Source organism: Argopecten irradians, chromosome 15, assembly GCF_041381155.1.
Source record: "Argopecten irradians isolate NY chromosome 15, Ai_NY, whole genome shotgun sequence".
In the NCBI taxonomy this organism is placed as follows: domain Eukaryota; kingdom Metazoa; phylum Mollusca; class Bivalvia; order Pectinida; family Pectinidae; genus Argopecten; species Argopecten irradians.
The window spans coordinates 25,557,721-25,578,767 of NC_091148.1; the positions used below are offsets into that span (position 1 = coordinate 25,557,721).

A 21,047-nucleotide genomic window follows, 5' to 3' on the forward strand; every position below is an offset into this window, starting at 1 on the left:
ACAACACGACAAGTCGACATTTTACCGCGACAACACGAGATTCTGCACGCGCTAATTAGCGTGTTTGAAATGTCGACTTGTCGTGTTGTCGACTTGTCGCGGCTCGAAAACGCGACTAGTCGACATTTTAACTGTTAAATCTCGGGTTGTCGCAGTTTGAGACCGCGACAACTCGACAAGGCGACAACACGACAAGGCGACAACACAACAACACGAGATGGCCGTAATCAGCCACCATAGTTACTACCCGAGGAAATCTACCGCGCTTAGCAGGGGGAGTGACTCTGGATTTACCAAATCCCTGTCCCACTGATCGTGAATCCACACGTTCTTGAGTTCCGTTATCACGAGGCCTATCAAAAGATCTAACGGCACTACTATATCTTCTGCTAGTGTCGTCCTTTGGTCTAGCACCAGTAGCGTAACTTCGTTGACAGTTATACGTCCATTCGGTGCTTCTCTAGGTTTATCTTCCGTTACAACATCCTCCGTGTATAGATGACCGTCTACAATAAGTTTATCTCGAACTAGTTTCACTCGGTGGCCTTCGCGCCGTAGTTCTTTGAGTTTGGGATACAACTCCCTCCGCTTTTCCTCAATTTCTGTTGGGAATTGCTCGTTAATATAGAAGGTGGTACCACTAAGTTTCCGCGAGTTTCCCAGTACATTGGACCTATCTCTATTATACAAAAACCTGGCCACTATGTGTCGATGTTTCCCTATGATGAATTTGCCAAACCTATGGACATTTCCCAGCTCCACCCGTGATATGCCTAGTTCCACGCTAAGAAACTCCCTAAGCACAGCCTCAGTATCCTCTCCATCTTCCTCCCTCAAGCCACTAAACACCAAATTGTTCTTCATCGAACGCCACTTTAATTCTGTTACACTATTGACTAAAACGTCATTCTTGGCTTGTAACATATCAAGGAACTTCTGCAGAACCCGAACCTTATTATCTGCTTTACAAGGTGTGGATACTGTGTGCCTCAGACCTTGTAATTCTTTGGAATGTTTATCAGTTGTTACTTTAATTTGATCAAACATGTCACTGATTGCTCGACAGCTAACCTCCATTTCAATGTTCTTTTCCTTCAGGTTAGAAATATCTCCCTCTTACGAATTAACTTTTACGGTAGCCCCGTTTGCCCGAAACGTGGTGCGCCGTGGAATTTTGGCTATTTTTGTCTCTGTATTCAAGTTGAGCTAGGTCTTGTGAAGTTTTGCCACGGTCTTTTACGGATTACGTCATGGACCGTGGATATACGGGAAAGTGCTGTTCCGAGAGGTTAAAGGTACACTACGGCTTTAGCACGGTCTATCAAGGATACCACTACGTTCTCACTAGGCCTGTTACGATCTGATGAGGTCTGCTACGTTTTACACGTTTGATCAAGCTCCGATACGTTTTACACGGTCCGCCAAGGCTTACTAGGGATGAAAGTCTGATACCGGGATTTTTTTGAAGCAACTGAAACAATATTTATTGCCGAAAATGTCATTTCAAACACATTTTAATTACAAATTATATTTGGTATGAATATATAATTATTTTAGCCAAGTGTTTTTACGCCATTTTTTTCTGTAATGGTTAATCACTTAATCTGTCTTTTGCAATAATAGCTTTTGTATAATTTGATGGTTTTAATGTGTTTGATAATGACTATTTCTATTTAATAATACAAATAATCCATGAAGTAGCAAATATGTACCAGGCCAGGCAATGATATTTCATTAGATATTGGTTGCAACGTAAGACCGTAATAAAACGTAACACGCCGTATCACGTCGGGCTTTCAATCGCTACAAGCCGTGATGTGCCTTGACAGAACGTATCGAAACGGTTATCATCCACCTTGGCTTGCCGTCAAAACCTTGACAAAACGGCACAAAACGTGCAGCCAATCTGCATCAACCGTGATAAAACGTGGAAAAAACGCAACAGAACGTCACTAAACTTGAAATCACCGTGAGTTTCTGGGTTGCTTATTATGCCGTTCCACCACGGACCGTCTGGAAGTTTTGTTACGGCCTCGCACGCATTGTTACGTTTTGTTACGTCAATCCCGTTTTATGACGTCCTGTGGCGTTTACCATCTGTACCGTGACTTCCGTGGCAAATTTTTTGACAGTGTCTCAAGTTGTCTCGCGGTCACCACGTTTTGTCCACGGTGGCCCGAAACGGGGCTGCCGTGGCCACCGGGAACATAGTGTAAACCTAGCATTAGCGAGTTAATTAAGTGAACTCTGGACCCCAGTAATCATTTGCTCAATGGGTTCTAGCCGTTGGAGTCGGGTATCAATGCTTTGAACAAGATCAAATATTTTATTGAGTCTGTTAGATGGATCCTCCATGAACAACGTCTCTCTAGACTCTTGGAGAACTTCTGATATTTGAGAACTAGCCATTTACCGTTCACTGTGCATAGACACGCACGCGTACCGTACAGGTAAAGTTCCAATATCAACAGAGCGTGACGAATTTTCACTAGCGAGGGTTTGCACTGTGATCGTGTGTTCGTTGCTATTTATACACAATATAGCAGCACTAAGTAACACATGAGCATTCCAAAACGAATTTCACCAAATCGAAAATAATGCTGTGTAGTACTAGATAATCTCGTTACTATGGTGGCATATTTCTGCCATCGTGTTATTTTAGGTCGAGTTATGTAACGTATAATTATGTCGTCCTGTCGAGTTATATCATGACTTGTTGAGAAATTTATGTCGGCAAGTCGACTTACATCACGGAAAGTCGACTCACATCTTGGAAAATTGACTTACCTTATTACGACAAGATCCACGATAGTCAGTCGCGATAGTGTAACTCGACTTTCCAATATGAATATGTGGACTTGCCTTGTTAAAACTCATCTTACCGACATAAATATCTCAACAAGTCATGTTATAACTCGACTGGTCGACATAATTTCCTCAACAAGTCATGTTCTAACTCGATTTGCCAACATAACTATCTGGCCAATGTCGAGTTACCATAAGTCGACCTAAACTAACTCGATGGCAGAAATATGCCACCATAATTTCCAGAATAGCTTGTTGTTCTTGTTTTCCATGCCTTCTATTATAGTTTGGTTAATGTAATTCCACTCTGCTTTCCGAAGTTGTCTCTTGCATTCTTTTTGAACATGTCTGTAGTTGTCCCATTTATTTGTTTTTCTGGCTTTGGTGTATTATCATTGTTTACGTTTTAGCCATTTTTTTTGTGTGTGTTGTGGTTTATCCAGAGATTACTGTTTTCCGCGTATTGTCTTCGATAGTATGAATTGGTTGATGCTATCGTTAAGCTCTGTTTTAAAAATGTCCCATAATTATTGTGTTTGGGTCCCGTTTTGGAATTGGTCTTGGATTTTCCGCGATAGGTTTTCTAGTGCTTTATGTAAGTTTGTCAAGTTTGCTTTAGCATACAGATACCTTTTGCGTGGCTTTTGGTGCTGATAATTAGGTTTAGTGTTCGAGTCAGTGACAATCATTGCATGGTCTGAAATTCCTGGAATGTTTGTTGATGATTTGATTAAAGTTGGATTGGTGGTGAATATAAGGTCTAGGAGGTTGTTTTCCCTAGTTGGTTCTTCATGCACTTGTGTCAAATGTGCCGCTGTGGTTATTTCTATCAGAGTTGTTTGTACATCTTTATCTTGTGCCGTTTGATTGATGGTTAGTAAGTCCCAGTTGATATCTGGACAGTTAAAGTCTCCACAAAGAATAATATTATTGATTTTAGAATGAGAAATTTGACGTAGTGATGTCTCTAATTCTTTCATGTCGCGATTTTCCCGGTGGGGCATGTAGAAGGATCCAATCAATAAAGGTTTGTTCTTTTTCAGTTTTATTTTAGTCAATACTATTTCACAGTCCGTGACGAATTCTGCAGCCTCCTCAGACACTAAGCTGTTATGTACTAGTATAAACACTCCTCCTCCTGTTGTACTCCTATCATTTCTATATGCTGTATAACCAGTATGGATTCTCAGATTTTGTTTTGTTTTGATGGTAAATCATACACTTTTTGAATATTTTCTTAATTTTGATGCATTCCAGCTACTGAAACGTTTCTCATAACTTTTTGTATTCTGGTAATCAATTATACATATATGATAGAAACCGCAAAGGTTATGCAGATGCACAGGGACTTGTAACGTAGGTTGTGAGAAAGTCAACCTACGTTACAAGTCCCTGTGTGCAGATGTCGTACAAACAGTCTCAAGATCCCCGAACCAGTACCACGGGAGCTAACTCTTATTGATTGTAGAACTCTTAGTCATATAGGACGTGGTTCTACTACGAGTCCATTTTATTTAATTTTAATGTTACTTATTTTTTATTGTCTTTATTCAATAATTTACTTATTACAATTTTAAGTTATTCAACGTTTATTCATAAATATTTACAGTTGCCATTGTTTTTGTGCATGTAACAAAGTAATAGGTTAATCTTGTTTTATTTATTTAATTCATTTATATGTGTTTACATGTATAAAATTGGTTGAAATGAAATATATATTTATGTTTCATCTTTCTGTCTTTATACTTGATACTTTTATTTACGAGCTGTTTTGCTTTACTAAGAGTGTTATTAGGTTCATTGCTACATTTCCAAACATATCCCTAGAAAAATGCAAGTTTGAATCGTCAGAAACGCATCTATTGTGGAACCATCTGTTACAACCTGCATCACACGTAACCATATCGTCGAAAACATTGGGGGATGACAACCATTGGCTTCACAATCCATGAAGATGTCGAAGACTAAATTTGGATTTTTTTCCTCTGGATATAATTTGTTTCTTAGGAAATTTTAAGAAAACCCCTCTTGAAATGCATTCAACTAGATGTTGTCTCATACAGTCTGTATCATAATTTGTTTTTTTTTGTAATCCATTATAACCGTTAAAACAGTGTTCAGCAAAGTTTTCAATAGCGAATACCCCACAATCAACAACATTAGTTTGTTGCTGGATATTTGGAACAAAAGTTTTAACTGATTTTCTATCTTCCTCATACGCTAATGAAATCTGCATTTCTAGTGAAGCTCGCAAATAATCCTTTTGTTTTACATTACCTACTAAAGTATCAAGTAAATAAATATCCCCATCGTCGTTCTCTTTTACTGAAACTACCCAATGATCCTCGCATGTATGATGAATTTGTGCTGCTGGCATTATGTTTGGTTTCATTTTTAAAGCGTAATCCCACCTATTGTTTTTTAACACTGGAACATAACCTGCATCCTGCATTCCGCCTATTCTTGGATTGTTTCTAATAAATCTTGAACATAGCACATTGTGTTTTCGCACAGTTTTTATCCATTAAAATACCACCCTTTTCTTTAGAAAAATAGTACTTTTACCGTTATCTATCCAGATACGTTTTGTTTCGGTTACTGCTGGTTTGATTAGTGTTTAATTTTTAGATCAATAATTAGAAATAGTATTAACAGCCGTGAATTTTACCTCCATGGCTTGAACTTATTATCGTCATTAACCAATTAATTACCGTGTAACTTTAATAATTGTACGCGTGGGAATTTCACCCTATGATTGAAATCATTAAGATACTGTATAGTTCATTATTATGTGTCTTTTAACAATAAATGTAAATACTTTTAAATTATAAGATATTCAAAATGAAATAAAGCAATTGCAAATAAATGTAAAATAACTTTAAATTTTAATTAGCACGACATACCAAATATAAAATAAAATTGAACTCTTCAACTGTATAAGTATATTAGAGTTAGCTCCCGTGGTACGGGTTCGGGGATCTTGAGGCTGCTTGATAAAGGCAAGAATTTGCATATGTCACTACTGAAATCTTTAAAATTTCATTTCAATTTCAACCATATATATATAATTGATTACCAGAATACAAAAATTATTATTAAAAGCCTTTTAATAGCTAGAATCCATCAACATTAATGAAATTTTACGGTAGTATAGATTGCGGCGTACAAGAAATCGCCTAGCTCTTGAAAAGGAACAAACCATAAAACACCTTATAATTGACTTTGAACATATTTTATTGTTTTCATAATTACAAAGGCACAAACTTTTACAACTTGTGAAGCCTTCACCAATCAACATGAAATATTTACATGTGATGACATGGGTATATAAATAATAATTACATTGTATGATAATTGAATTTATATAATAACAAGATATACAATTATAATATGTTCAAAATCTTTGCTGGGAACCTTATCTAGATCTATATTTTGGAATGTTGAAATCATCTTATAGCATGTTTTTCACATAAAACTTTGCTCTAAAACTTTAATTGCGCTAATTTCAGTTCTGTATTTCTGGAGTAACTTAGCATTCCACACAACACAATTTCCCTACGTACGTACACTATTGTACATGCATGTTACCCTGCAGGTACATATAGGACGGTGGGACCGCACCTGCTTCCCTATAAGAGACAATATTATTATATTATTAAATGTATATAATTGCATGGGATATTAGTAGTAAAGCTAATTGTCCCCCTACGCGAAAAATGGCCAAATTTCAAAGTAATTGCAATTGAAACAATTTAAGCGTTTTAAGTTTTAGCCTTAAAAACATATCAAAAATCGACTTTAATATGTATAAAAAAAACACACTTGATTTTTGTTTCGGAAAGGTATTGGGTCTTGATGCAGGAAAATATATATGACGGAATCAAACTTGGGAAAGTGATTATTTTCAGCCCAAAAATATCAGGAAAATAATGATAACTGCTTAATAAAGCAGCTTTGAACTCCAACAACGTTCTTTTCTTTAACGCAAGATAGACGCAATCAATGGTTTGGCTAGTCCGCTATACCTGCCTATATTTTTAGGCTTTTTATTTTTATTTGTCTATATATATTAGGCAATTTTTCTTTTTAAAAAGCCTAATAATATAGGCAGGTTTAGCGGACTATGGTATGGCAAGATTATTTTATGTACAATATATCAGCCGCCATTTTCATGACAATGTTAACAAGGACTGGATGTGTGTGGTTTTGTTATAAGTCGAACCAAACCAGCGCGCCTTCTACTGTACCTACTTATATATAACAAAGAAGTGATATATAGACATACAAAATATCACTAGTTTAAACAGGTGCTAATAAAACAATAGAAAATACTCGTTAATGTATGGTTTTTGAATGTTGGCCTTCTGATTTTGGCTGTTATAAATTTAAAGTAACAATGTCGTGGGATATGGATTTCGGCATGGGGTATCTAAAACAATTAACATTAAAGGGACAATTCAGAGAGGCCATTTCTGTTACATAACCAGTAAGCAAAATGTGGCATAAATGTATTGTTCTACATTCCTTATAAAACATATTAACATACATGTAATATATTGGGAAAAAAAGAGGCCCATTGGCCTTAACAGTCACCTGATATTTGATACAAATTAGTTATGGAATCTACTAGCAAACTGATATCTTTTGTTCATGAAATAGGAACATACATCAAATATGTTTACATACAATGTTTCATCTAGTTTGGTGTATATTTACTCATATTACTGTGTTCACAAGGTTCAATATTTATTATTGCAAATGGCAATAACTCCGTAAATAAGTTAGAGTCGAATCAAGCTTATTTTCAAACTTGTTAGTCTACATACAAAGTTTCATTAAGCTCGCAGCATATTTACTCTAGTTATCATGTTCACAAGATTCTATAATTACGTCTGTAAAGGGCAATTACTCCGTAAGTTACAATCTAAGCAGGCAATTTTCGAACTTGTCCGAGATCTTTCCATTTTTAGTCTAAATACAAAGTTTCGTGAAGCTAGGTGAATATTTACTGAAGTTATTGTATTAAGAAGGTCCAATAACCCTTTTTAGTGCAAAGAGCAATAACTCCGTAAATCACTGTCGTCTATCAAGCTGATTTTCAAACTTGTTCGAGATCTTTCTAATGTTAGTCTACACACAAAGTTTCATTAAGCTCGGTTCATATTTACTCAAGTTATCGCTTTCACAAGGTCCAATAGCAATTATTAGTGGAAAGGGCAATAACTCCGTAAATTATCGCTGAATTATGCCGATTCTTTAACTCTTTCGTGATCGTTCCCATGTTAGTCTACACACAAAGTTTCATTAAGCTCGGTTTATATTTACAATAAAATCTTACAATCTTTCCAATATTAATGTACATAAAAAGTTTCATTAGGCTTAGATATATTTACTCAAGTTATCGCATTCACAAGAAAGAAATGTCAACGGACGTCGCACGACGAACGACGACGGACAAAAGACTATCGCAATAGGTAATGAAATAGGGAAATTAACATTTTTAACACTTCGTCGTCGTATTGAAAATTACCATTCAAATATCCAAAAGACATTTTTTAAGCATCTTAAATCTTAGATACCTATTATATATATATATATATATATATATATATACATAAAAAGAAATCACATGGACACGGTTCTTTTTTACTTATATATATATATATATATATAATTAACTTACATTATATATAATAATAATAAAAAAAATACTGTAAGAGGTATCTTCATAATTTCAATTGTTCTGAAATCAGAACGATTTTTAAGTGTTCCAGCAAAATTAATGTAGTGTAACTTACTTACTTTTGGAGAAAATCGACTTTTTGTGACCCTATTTCCCTGATGCAAATATTTACTGTTGCCATACTTGGAAGGTCTTTATCACTACGTTGTTTATTCCCGTTGAAAACAAGCGCTCTGACGCCCTTCGCGGGTTAAGTGCATTTTACGAATTTAAAGTCAACAAAGGAAGCGGAACAATATCAAGAAACAATGCATTTTCAGCACTAATATCGACATTAGTCGGGCACAGAACTCGATACCTTGACAATAAGAATTTCCTGTAATAGTTGCAATGGGAAAATATTACGATGTCAGTAAATAAATGTTTAATTTCTTTCGTTTAATTCAATTTCTAAATTTGATGACTTGATCCCGAACATTCCAGTGACGTCACTTTTAGTAGGAGTGAATGAAACGGCAGTCAGTCCCGCCAAACAGTGACGTCACAATCACAGGAATGACGTCAAAATAAAAATGTCCAACGTTGGAAATATTGCAAGTACATTCATTATTTACATAAACCAGTAATTAGAATAAATGATGGCATATTTCTGTCATCGAGTTGCCGACTTACGACTTAATGATGTCGACATAATTAAGGCATTCAACAGAAGAATATGTCGACTTACCACATGTACCTGCTCACATAATGATTCACAGTCGGTAACTCGGCGATTAATCGTGTTTATGCTCGGGTGTGACACCAACTTGTCAGTTATTTATTTCGACATCTAAACTAAAAGATGTCGACATCTGGTCTTGAAAGTGGAAATAAAAGGCCACCCTTTCATAAAGCACTGTGTATATGCAGCAAGGCACCAAACAGCAGAGATCGACGTTGATTTCATTAATTCAGGTTTTTATTTATTTGATAAAAAAATGTGATCCTGCACATCCCGGCCATGCAGCTGTAGCCTGCGTGTACGTAGCTGTTTGTCCGAGCTGAGGAAGCTTATATACCCGCGAGTTGAAAGTTCTGAGGATTAGCATTCGTACCAAGTCCATGTAGTACATACCGTACTATACTATATTAAAAGAATGATGTTTTTTCATGTTTTGTTTTCTTGCGAATCACGAAAAATACCAGTTACGTAATTTAAAAGCCATAACCGTCACAGTACACAATACACATTGGGATATACATAAATATTTACATCCCTCGATACACTTATATAAAGGCACAACGAATTTTTGTTATGGTCTTAATGGCCAGATTCAACCTTTGGGCTAAAAATCCTCCCGGGACGCGGTTTTAGCTTCAAACTCAGGATATATCTGCATCTATTTTTTGTAGTAAAAACGTAGTAAAAAAAGTCACGTGCTTATACCTCATTCATGCCATTGGCCGGAATATACAATTGTATTAAGGGTAACTGGTGATCACGTGATTGTGTGTTTACTTCCAAATATGGTGATCGTTTGCTTGCCATTTCTTCGGAAAAATTGGTTTATTTGAAAATATTTAGACTCCAAAATGGTATTGATATTGCATGCATATCATTTTGACTTGCACAAATGTACTGTTTTAGTATAAATAATGAACTGAAATGAGTAATAAAACTGCCATTTCACGTTTTGTAAATAAATGATATGATGCGAATTGACCAACTAAATAGGTCTAACCGTCTAATCTAGGATCAGCGAAGATCGGCTACTCCCGGCTAAATTCGTAGAATTCTAAATTTAAATTGATATATATTATTACCTGCTACACAGAGAAAATAAGATCTTCGTCAAAAGGCCAAATTATATATGCAAAATACCAGGTCAGAGAAGTCACGATATTTGGAAGTAAACACACACTCATGTGATCACTAGTTACCCATACTACTCATTTCGGCCAATGGCATGAATGAGGTATAAGCACGTGACATGTTTTACCACAGGGACCTGGCACGGTTTTTTTAAACTAACAGTATACATATATATATATTATAGTATCAAGGGTATGAACTCGGCGGTCGAGAATAACGGACCTATCTTTTTAAAACCGTGATTATTTTAATAAATGGATTCTATCAAAGATTTTTAAAAATATAATTTAAATCTCTGATTCTATACAACACTGACGGAACAAAATTGGCCAAGTATTGACGAAGTTATGGCTTGATGAATCGGGAAATTTACGAAAAATATGCTGTGTAGACATTTCCCTGTCCGGTCGAAATGTCGTCATGGCTCTAATGGGCACCTCAAAAACCAAGCCAAAATCACAAAATCTACGCTTGTGGTGGTAAACAGTACCCATAACTGTGTTCATATTTTTCGTAAAAATCCCATACACCGCCTGCAAGGAGGTGTCCTTGGCCTATCGCTACCCACGATACTCTCGATCGTGGTCTTCATATTATGTAACTTTTCATCGAATATTAAATCTAGATATATCTGTTTTCGACAGTTAAATTTCTATGAACATGTGTAAAACAAGCAGTCTCAACTGCTATTCCGAGGCCGTAAAATGCAATCTTGATCACCTCAGCCAAAACACTGGGGCACGCAAATTATGACAGAAACGTTTACTAGTAATTTGATACGTATGTCATTTTAAAGTATTGGAGACCTTTTGATATGCACGTGTATATATCATAACGTTTCAAGTGGCTGCCCGTATTATTTTTTTGTGAAAAATGAAATATATATATTATATATATGTTATAAAATTCGGTTAGCTTTTTTATTGTCATTATTGTTATATACACTGTATGTGATATTTAAACGAAAACACATATTTTACCTAAGAAGCCAATTATATATATAATGTAAGTATCGGTTAGCTTGTAATAATAATAATAACTCTAATATCTTATAATGATTGATATCTAAAGTTTACCTTTTAATCTTAGAGGTAGAATCTGTGTGACACAGATGCTGTCCACGATACCTTGTAGTCCACCTGGTCTGAGACTTACATTAGTATGATACACTGATGGTAGAGTGGTAAGACATTAAAGGGTTTCCTGTGGTCATTATGGCCATTGTGGTCAATAGGTCAATATATAGGTCACTATCATTTGGGCCGTTTCTATACTTGTCATAAACAGATGTGAGTTGCCTATATACGTGTAATAAGATATTTCCCATCACTTTTGTTTCTGTTAATTTTTATTTAGTTATAGGGATCGTTACCCATATTCCTCCTCTGTTTTGATTTTGTATGCGACATAAGACTTTTCTGGTTTTGTTCACTTTTGGCTTTCCACTACCACGAATTGTTTTCCTCAATGTTATTACGGTGGACTGGTGCCTTCATGCTTGGTACGGTCGATCTTTGACAAAGCTTTGTTGATGAATTCAGCAGCAGGACCAGTATCGATCATAACCACTGCAGAATGGAGTATATCATATTTTCCATAACCGAAATCGACGTCTTTCTTATTCACCAGTTCAATACAAATATCGTCTAAACATTTCACACGATCTCCAAAAATTTGTTTGTGACAGATAGGGTTTCATTGCTGTCTGAAAATTAGGATTCTTGGATGTCCAAGATGTTACCGGTGTAAAATAAATAGGATCTTTCGATACCTTGAGGGTAGGACAGAAAATTCTACTCCATCTGACAGAGATCTGCATTTACTTTGAGGGTAGGATTTCTCTATCTTACCCATAACAAGACAGTCTGCACGCGCGTAGAACATTTTCTAGTGATGAACCGGAAGTTGAAAAACGTCATTTGTAAATAGCCTGTACAGTCAAATTGGACAATCAATATCACATTCAAAATCGCGCTCATCGCAATCGGAATTCAACCTATCTTCACGTATTTCGTTGATGTTTACCCGGAAAAAGACGTATTTAACTGTTTTTGATCAATATTAGTCTATGACTATGTCTATGTCTATGACTGTGAATATTTCATAATGATTTAGATGCTTGTTTGTCCCAATGAAGCAAGTTTAACAAAGTTTTGACAAAGTAAAATAGAAATCTCCAAGTTGATTTATTGATTATTGGTTTTTTAATTGCGTATTTGTGGTTTTCACCATTTTTGGGGATATAACTGGGACATAAAAAGGATTATTCCCTTCCAAAAGAGTAAGACAGGGAAATCTCTACCCCCGGAGGAGATTAACGACAGTCTAACCTTCGGCAAGTCTCGGGTTAGACAGTCGTGAATCTCGGGTAGAGATTTCTCTGTCCTAGCCTCCAAGTAGAGAGTTATCATATTAATCTCTATCCGAGGGGGAGGTCTACGTCTGTCTAACATGAGGCTTGCCGAGGGTTAGACTGTCGTGAATCTCCTCCGAGGGTAGATATTTCACTGTCCAACTCTCTTTGAAATTTTATAATGATCTCTTCCACTTTAAAATTAAACGCTCAAATGTTTATTAGTGTGCAACAACATTATGGCACACTTACGTCAGCAGACACAAGATCCAGGTGGGACCCTACTAGCTGCAATATTGTAGCCCAAAAGACTTTTAGACTGAAAATGGTGTCGTCTTTAGAGCTACAATTGGTGCCTATTATTGCTAATGGAGCAAAGTAATGATTATGCAAACCATTATAAAACGTTTCTTTGCATTTTATCGTACTTGTTTAATATCGCTTACCTACTAGGGAATAAAACTGAACTACAAAAAATATCAAATCCTCATCGAGGCATTAATTTTTTACACAATACATACATGTATGAAGGTCTTTCTGAAGGGAATTTATACGGCAAGTCCACAAATAGTGAATTGACGTCTTGTGAGCGGTACGGTAGATATTAACGATGGTAGTTATGTTTGTTTTGGAAAAAAATAATATGTAAATGCATGTATACCCATAAGATAATTTGAAACGTACAAGAAAGTATAGAAAACTGTGCCCGAGTGATTTTTGGAGGCAGTGCTCCACTACGACACATATAGGCCATGGGCTAGGAGGGTCCCACATGCCCCCCCCCCCCCCCAAACCTCCGAACCAATATTTTTCTTAACCCTTATGACCCACTGATCACAAATCAAAATGTTAACATTGCATAAGTTGGGATGAACTTCCGGTTATGACGTCATCAAGATGGCCGCCATCTCAAATTTCACTAAAAAATGAAAAATAGTCATAACATTGACATTTTTCAACCGAAGTAGTCAAATGAGGTATCAAAATGACCATAATAGAACACTAAAAACATGTCAGGGCCAAATAACCAAATATATGTAGTGATTTATACGCAGGAAGTGAAAAAATAGGATTTTAAGCTCAAAAATGGTAATTTTTTAGAAAAATTTTCATATTTTGCTTGACGCAGTAAAAACGTTTTCCAACCGCAAACTATTATTTCTAATTAGTTTTTTGTCCACTTATAAATCAGTTTAAACAAAAACAAGAAAAAAACAATGTTAACATTGAATAAGTTCCGGTTATGACGTCATCAAGATGGCCGCCATCACGAATTTCACTAAAAATGAAAAATATTCATAACATTGACATTTTTCAACTTAAATAGACAAATGAGGTATCAAAATGACCACAATAGAACAACAAGTACATATCAGGACCAAAACATCCAATATATGTAGCAATTTATACGTAGGAAATGAAAAAAAATAAGATTTTAAACTCAAAAATGGTAATTTTTTCAGCAAATTTTTCATATTTGTCTTCATGCAGCAAAAATGTTTCCCAACAACAAATCATTATTCGTAATCAGTTATTTGATCTCTTATAAATCAATAAATCAATGAAAACACCAACAAAAATTAAAATATATAGAAATGCAAAAGATAATTATTGTTATACCCTCATTAGGTTTACAAAACATCACCAGGTGCGTATAATGGGCATATGCTATTTTTCGAACTCGAAACCGCTGACGCTGACCAGCGTCTCAGAAATAATTATTACAGCACAACACCTACTGATAGAGTAACAAATGTAACCTAAGCCTGTGTTTCTCTTTATATCATTTTTCAGAACGTTTGTGTCTTTGAAAATGAGAACATTCATTGTTTATTTCCTATGCATAGCATAGGCAAAATGTTAGATGGTTACTACAGTGTCACATATTTCTTTCATTGGTTCTTTATGATAACCATTATCATTGTACGTGCTTTCTCGACTCACTGCTCCATCCACTGAAGAGACTCGGCATGTCTGGTAGCTGATAGTCCAAATTATCAGAATAATCGAGATATCAGTATCAAATTCGTCGAAAGCCATAGCGTTGTCTTCAATGTCGATGAGCTGATGTGACAGTACATTACCAGTGTTGTTCTAGCCTGTCATCTTTCATAACCCATCCTTGGCCAGAGTTCATATCAGGAACAATAGGTTCAGAGATGTGGGATCTCCCTCAGATTCTAACATATCGTATATACTGTTCCAGACTTCTTCGGCATAATGGAAACTGCACCAGATCCACATTATTCGAATGGTGGAATTGGTTCTCCTTAGCACATAGCTCCATAATTTGAAGTACCATTCATTAATCTAGTGGACCCTCGTGCGCCCATAAATGGCACAGGTGATATCATCGAGGTCATTAATGAGGCCATTAATGTTAAATGTTTTTCATTGGTCTGACTTTTCCCACTCCCTTGAAGGTGCTGGTTGTGTCACATCTGGTGTATGCGTAAAAGAGACCATTGAAGACTCTCCAGAAATAAAATTTTCTACAGTGCTTTTCAGACTTGGCAAATAGTGGAACTTCACTGCAGACCTCATTTATGACCTCAAAGAATCCACCTGTGCCATCTATGGTCACTGAAGGTTCACAAGAATGAGGAATTGTGCTTCATACGAAATAAGGAGAACCAGCTCAAACCTTCGCAGAATGGGGATCTGATAGTCTGGAACATCATATACGATATTTGAATCACTAGGTTGGAAACAGGAAGAGCTCCTACATCCCTGACACTGATGTTTCTTATGTTAACTCTGGCCATGGACGGTTGACAAGCTACAACCACGATGGCAACCCGGTAATGTAATGTCACATCAGCTCATCAGCTCATCGCTATCGAAGACAAAGAACTAGTGAAAGAAATATGTGACACTGTTAAGTAACCATCTGACATTTCCTGACGTTATACACAGGAAATAATACTGGATGTGCTCATTCTAAAAGGCACAAAACGTTTCGGAAAGTGTCATGGTATTTACGGTATGACAGAATTACCTCAGTTTTAATTTGATACCATATAGCTATTAGTTGGCATTTGCAGTTATAATTCAGTTTGAGACGCTACTAGTGTACAACATTTCGAACATGAAAGTGAATTATTTTGAAGTCCAACTTAGATATTCAGCCAACCTAAAATTCTTTGTTAAGATTTAAATTTTCAATAGCCACTATTATATTCAGGAAATTCTAAGACACCAGGAAACTGTAGTCTCGGCGGTTTGGGAAAAATACACTATAATAGGGACCAATTCGTACCCGGCCGAAAGGTACGTATATTCGTTGTAGGACACTATCAGTATTACTGGAGGAGTCTCTTCACTGCTTCCTGCCTGGTGGTTGATGGCATATGTCGCAATAGATCTTATCCACTTTTCGATACTCTCTGTAAATAAATGAATATTATGCTGAAGTAAAATGTCATCGAGGTTTCCATGAAAAGGTCGTTTTATTATATAGCTCAAAATCATTTCGACATTTTGATGGTTAATTACTGATCACTACAATTTTAAAGTGATGTATCAAATTACCGTATCCTTCCTTTGATTGTTTTTGATCACGACACATCGCATCATCGAATACCAGGACAAAGATCACATTGCTGGATATGAAGCTGTGGGTGGTATAGTCGAAAACTTTCTCGCCGCCAAAGTCATAAATCGAGATGAAGCCTTTCAGGAATTGGTCTTTCTCCTCTATATTGGTAAATAATATCTCATTTATGAAACCCTTTTGATCCAAAGATTACGTCATGTCTTCTTTGCTCTCAAAACTGGAAAGTTGTCTTTTTTGTTGGTCATCTGAAGAAGAAAAATCTGATATTATAATATATAGATTTATATATAATCTCCTATGCAGTGTTTTGTTTCTATCTGATATTCTTCCGGAATGTCGACTTCGGTTTGTTGATTTAGAGGTCCCAATCAGAACTTGTTTACATCAATATTGATTTTTTAATCGCGTTTCGTCCGCGGTACATGGTCCGTCCATTAACCATTCTTGTTATAGCTATTTCTCAAAAAGTTCTGAAGGAATCTGTCTAAAATTTCATTTTCTTAGGTCCTTCTAGGGTCCTAGTTGTGCATATTGCATTTTGAAACCGATCGCTCAACAAGATAATAGTATAATGTTTTGGCTGAAACCAAAGTCTTTTTAACAGATGTACAACGAATCACATATAAATATTTTATCTGGTCATTGGATTTCTGCTAACCACAAGCAATAATCTGTAAAGATGAAGTGTCACGTGCCTGTCATTACAAAAAAAATCTTTGTTTAGGATTGTACAAAATATGATAAGAAACAATGACGATGGTGTTATATCATCGAGAAGCTTTGTCTAATAAGTGTGTACTAAAAAGGAAGATATGTACAACATATTTACATGCACTTTTCATTTATACGATATAAACTAATCAAGCCAAAGTAATTGACACCAAAACGTGACCATTATGACGTCACTAATGTTAGCATTATCGTCAAAATAGCTGTCCCATCTTATTCAGATCCCCAAAATGAGATTATAATGTTATATTAAACTATTTTCGAATGAAATCTATGGTCTATATAGATGACAGAGCTTGCAGACAACCATTTCATGTAATGCGCTAGCTAGAATAAGATTCTAATCCCCAAAATGAGATATAATGTTAATTAAACTATTTTCGAATGAAATCTATGGTCTATATAGATGACAGAGCTTTGCAGACAACCATTTCATATAATGCGCTAGCGAGAATTAAGAAAAATTGTCTGCAAAGCTGTCTGGCATCTTTTTGTATGTAGATCATAGATTTCATAGGAAGATAGTTTAATAATTAAATGCCTATGAAGCGATATGTCTAAAATGTGACATTAAATTGAATATATATATAGATATCTTGATGGAGGAGCGAGATTCACTGTGACAGTTGACACAAGAGGCTCAAAGAGTCTTATCACCTAGTTTAATTTAAAAATAACCGACCCGAAGGTTATCCCAACAATTTGTGCAATTTTTAATCACAAACAAAGTGTGATACACCCAAACTATGAGTATAGCAATAATTCAGTCCCTAATCTCAGGCCCCCGGGTGTCAGCCCAACCATTTGTACAATTTTGGATTGCAACGTATAATAACGCTACATAAAAATATGAGAGAAATCCATTCATGACTTTCAGATGCGAAGTTGTTTATAGCAATATAGCCAAAGTGACGCCAACCACACCCGACACCCAGGCTTTTTTGGTGTCAGCCCCAATTATTTGTACATCTTTGAATCTCTAACCCATAAGGATACTTCATACTGAATATGGGCGATATGCATTCATAATTTTCAGAGAAAATGTTTAAAGAAACTTTGCCAGGGAGGTAGTCCAACTATTTATACAATTTTGATTTCCCAACCCATAAGTATACTACCAGCCATATTTGGTCAAATTCCGACCAATGGTTTTCAAGAATATGTGAATATTTGAAGGACCGATGACGGACGCCACTAAATGGCAATATCGCGAACATCTGATAATATCACGTAAAGGAACATTTTTACTACAAAGTGGCTTTAAGTTCTTTTTAAACGATATATATTTGTACCCTGTGCTTGGTGTACATGAGGACGAGGGTCATGGTATAGATCTGGTCAAAGTTTCTTGTCCTGTGCCTGTGTCAGAATTCACTCCGTAACGATCAAAAAGTCACTTCAATCGATGACGACCAGTGTCCATTTCACCCTCTTCATTTAGATTTGTTCGTACACCTGTGTCCGGGTCATATGCCATAAAGTTCACATAGAAATCCGCGCTATTTGTCGAGCCAGGTCTACCTGTTGGGATATTCTGTTTTTATTTGCCTGACAAAGGATGTGTTCCCAACTCCTTTGTTTCCGACGACCGTGATAGTAATGTTACACAGTCTGTCCTCAGTCTCATCTATCGTGTGAAAAAATGATGTTGTTCTGCAAACATTACAAGTATGAAACGTAAAAATATATGCTTTTAAGGTCACAAAACATTTACCACAGTCGTTATTCATCCTCGAACGAAACTTTCAAAGATTTTAATCCCTACGATTTGTTTTCTGTGTAAATTAATAAACTCGAAACCAGCACAAACAGAAACAGAATTAACCAAATTTTGTAAAAACTTATGCAATGGCGTAGTTAATCAGATATTTATGTAAAATGTAATTTCTCTCCCTTCTTCATACTTTCTGGGCTATAGTGGATGGTTAACATGAATTATTTTCATTTTATGCTTGTTGCCATTGACAACTAATGTCCCGTGACGGTCATATGGCGGCCATCTTGGATTTCAGTTATCAAAAATGGTCATAATTACCCATTCTTATTAAGCGCATAGATAGAGAACCTGACAACAGCCAGAGGCAAATAAACACATTTTTAATATAATTGAAACATGCTGAATACGGTAAAATTATAATAATGACGTTACATTTCTGTGAAATGACGGGAAAACAATAAAATTTTCAGTCTTTTTTCACCAAAAAAATCGATAAATGTCATAATTTTCATCACAAGTAAAATATTGATGAACAAAACACCTTGTTACAGCCATTTCGAATTGCACTAACCCTTGTGTAAACAAATGTGTACTATGAAAAGATAATTCGCATGAGTGAGGTGGGAAAAAGAGAGGAACCCCCTCCCCCCTCCACCAAAAAGGAAATGTAAAAGAAAAATTAACTGAATTGAACTGACTTTTGACGAAACAGAAGAAGCGAGACGTCCCCCCACCGTCCCCCCTCCCATGATTACAATTTTTTTTACACATTCCCGGCCCGGATCCAGTAAACATCCAAAGGCTAGTTAACATGTTTTATCCATAATTCAGGCAGTTCTCTATAATCGTAGTAATTTATATTTTTACAATTTGGTTCGAATTATTCTCCTTCAATTTTGGATATACCTCCCAATGAAAAAGGTGTACCAATGTGATGCCTGCTCGCATACATTTAAAAACTTAAAATACATATAATATCTGCTGAGGAGGAAGAGTCACAGACTGGCCGCCCCAACCGGACCCTAGGAAAACAGTCCATCAGAATGAGAGGACAGGGACCGGAGGTAAAAGTCAGTGAAAGTAGTCTGACCACGCCAAAAGGCAGCAGATCTGATGTCCTGGAACCAGGACCCATTATGGAGAGCCAAAGAAGCCACAAGGGCTCTAACCTCATGGGCCATCTCCTTGTATTTCGCCCCAGATTGATCATTAGACTGTTCATAAGCAAGCCTGATCACCTACCATATCCATCTGGAGATGGACTGGGACGTGAAATCCTGCTGACCCTGTTTAATGGACAAGAATAGTACCTCGCCCCTTGTTTTATCAAGGCAAAACCTAAGCGCACGACAGGGACAAAGCAGCCGATCATTCTCCTTCGACTCAATAGAGATTGTGAATCTTTACTAAAAAGGAAGGATCAGTGAGTAGGGTAACAGAGCTGAATATTGCCCAACGAAGGCACGAAAAGTGAATAGATGGATATCACTCCTTCTGTGGCCTGAGACAAGAGCAAGCAGAAAGTCAAAAGTAAAATTCTTAATGGAAACCGACACCAAAGGCTCATACGGAGCCCCTTAAGTTCTTGTGACACAAGTGATAGATTCCACTGTGGAACTAACTACCGTACCATAGGCCTGTCCAGACTGAACCACTAATCAAGACAGACAAAGAGATGGAATACCCTAACAATGGTCTACCAGAAGAAAAATATTCGTAATTCGTATGCTCATGTTTTTAATAGAAAAAATACTATTCGTCGGCGATGGAGCATCTTCAATTAGTCGCGATATAACAGAAATAGACACTAAACCCACTCTTCTATTGCAAATCGGCACTTTTATCCGGAAACTTGTTTATAACACACATACCTCCTACACGCCCAATACTACATATACACTACACTCGATATTGATTATATTCAATAGCGAAGGACCCACATACAAAATATTACACATATTTTATCAATGCCAGTTTGCAAAATATTAATGACAGTATAAAGAATACCTGGTATCCATTAAACAATACAGATTCACTGGCAACAATTTCAATTTCAACAAATTTTATTTTAAGAAAATTTTACATAGATTTTATCAGTGACATCAAAATGTTATTGACATTATAACGAATACCTGGTGTCCATTAAACAGTATAGATTCACTGTCAACAATTTCCATTTCAACGAATTTCATTTCATAAAAAATATGAAAAGGGATCAAACTACAGGTTAAGCCTATACAGGTTCTCTCCAAGATGTCACTGGCAACAATTAATGCAAGTATCGCCGAAACGTCGTCCAACATTCTATCACAAATCCGCATCTCTGGTAAGGTAGTTTATTAAAACTGCTCA

General features: G+C 36.1%; 1 protein-coding gene across 1 annotated transcript; it reads right to left on the reverse strand.

Moving 5' to 3' along the window:
- Nucleotides 1-243: 243 nt before the first annotated feature.
- LOC138308715 (uncharacterized) lies at nt 244-1,077 on the reverse strand. Its single transcript, XM_069249743.1, has one exon. It carries the CDS (start codon nt 1,075-1,077, stop codon nt 244-246), a length of 834 nt encoding a protein of 277 aa, XP_069105844.1.
- Nucleotides 1,078-21,047: the final 19,970 nt, after the last annotated feature.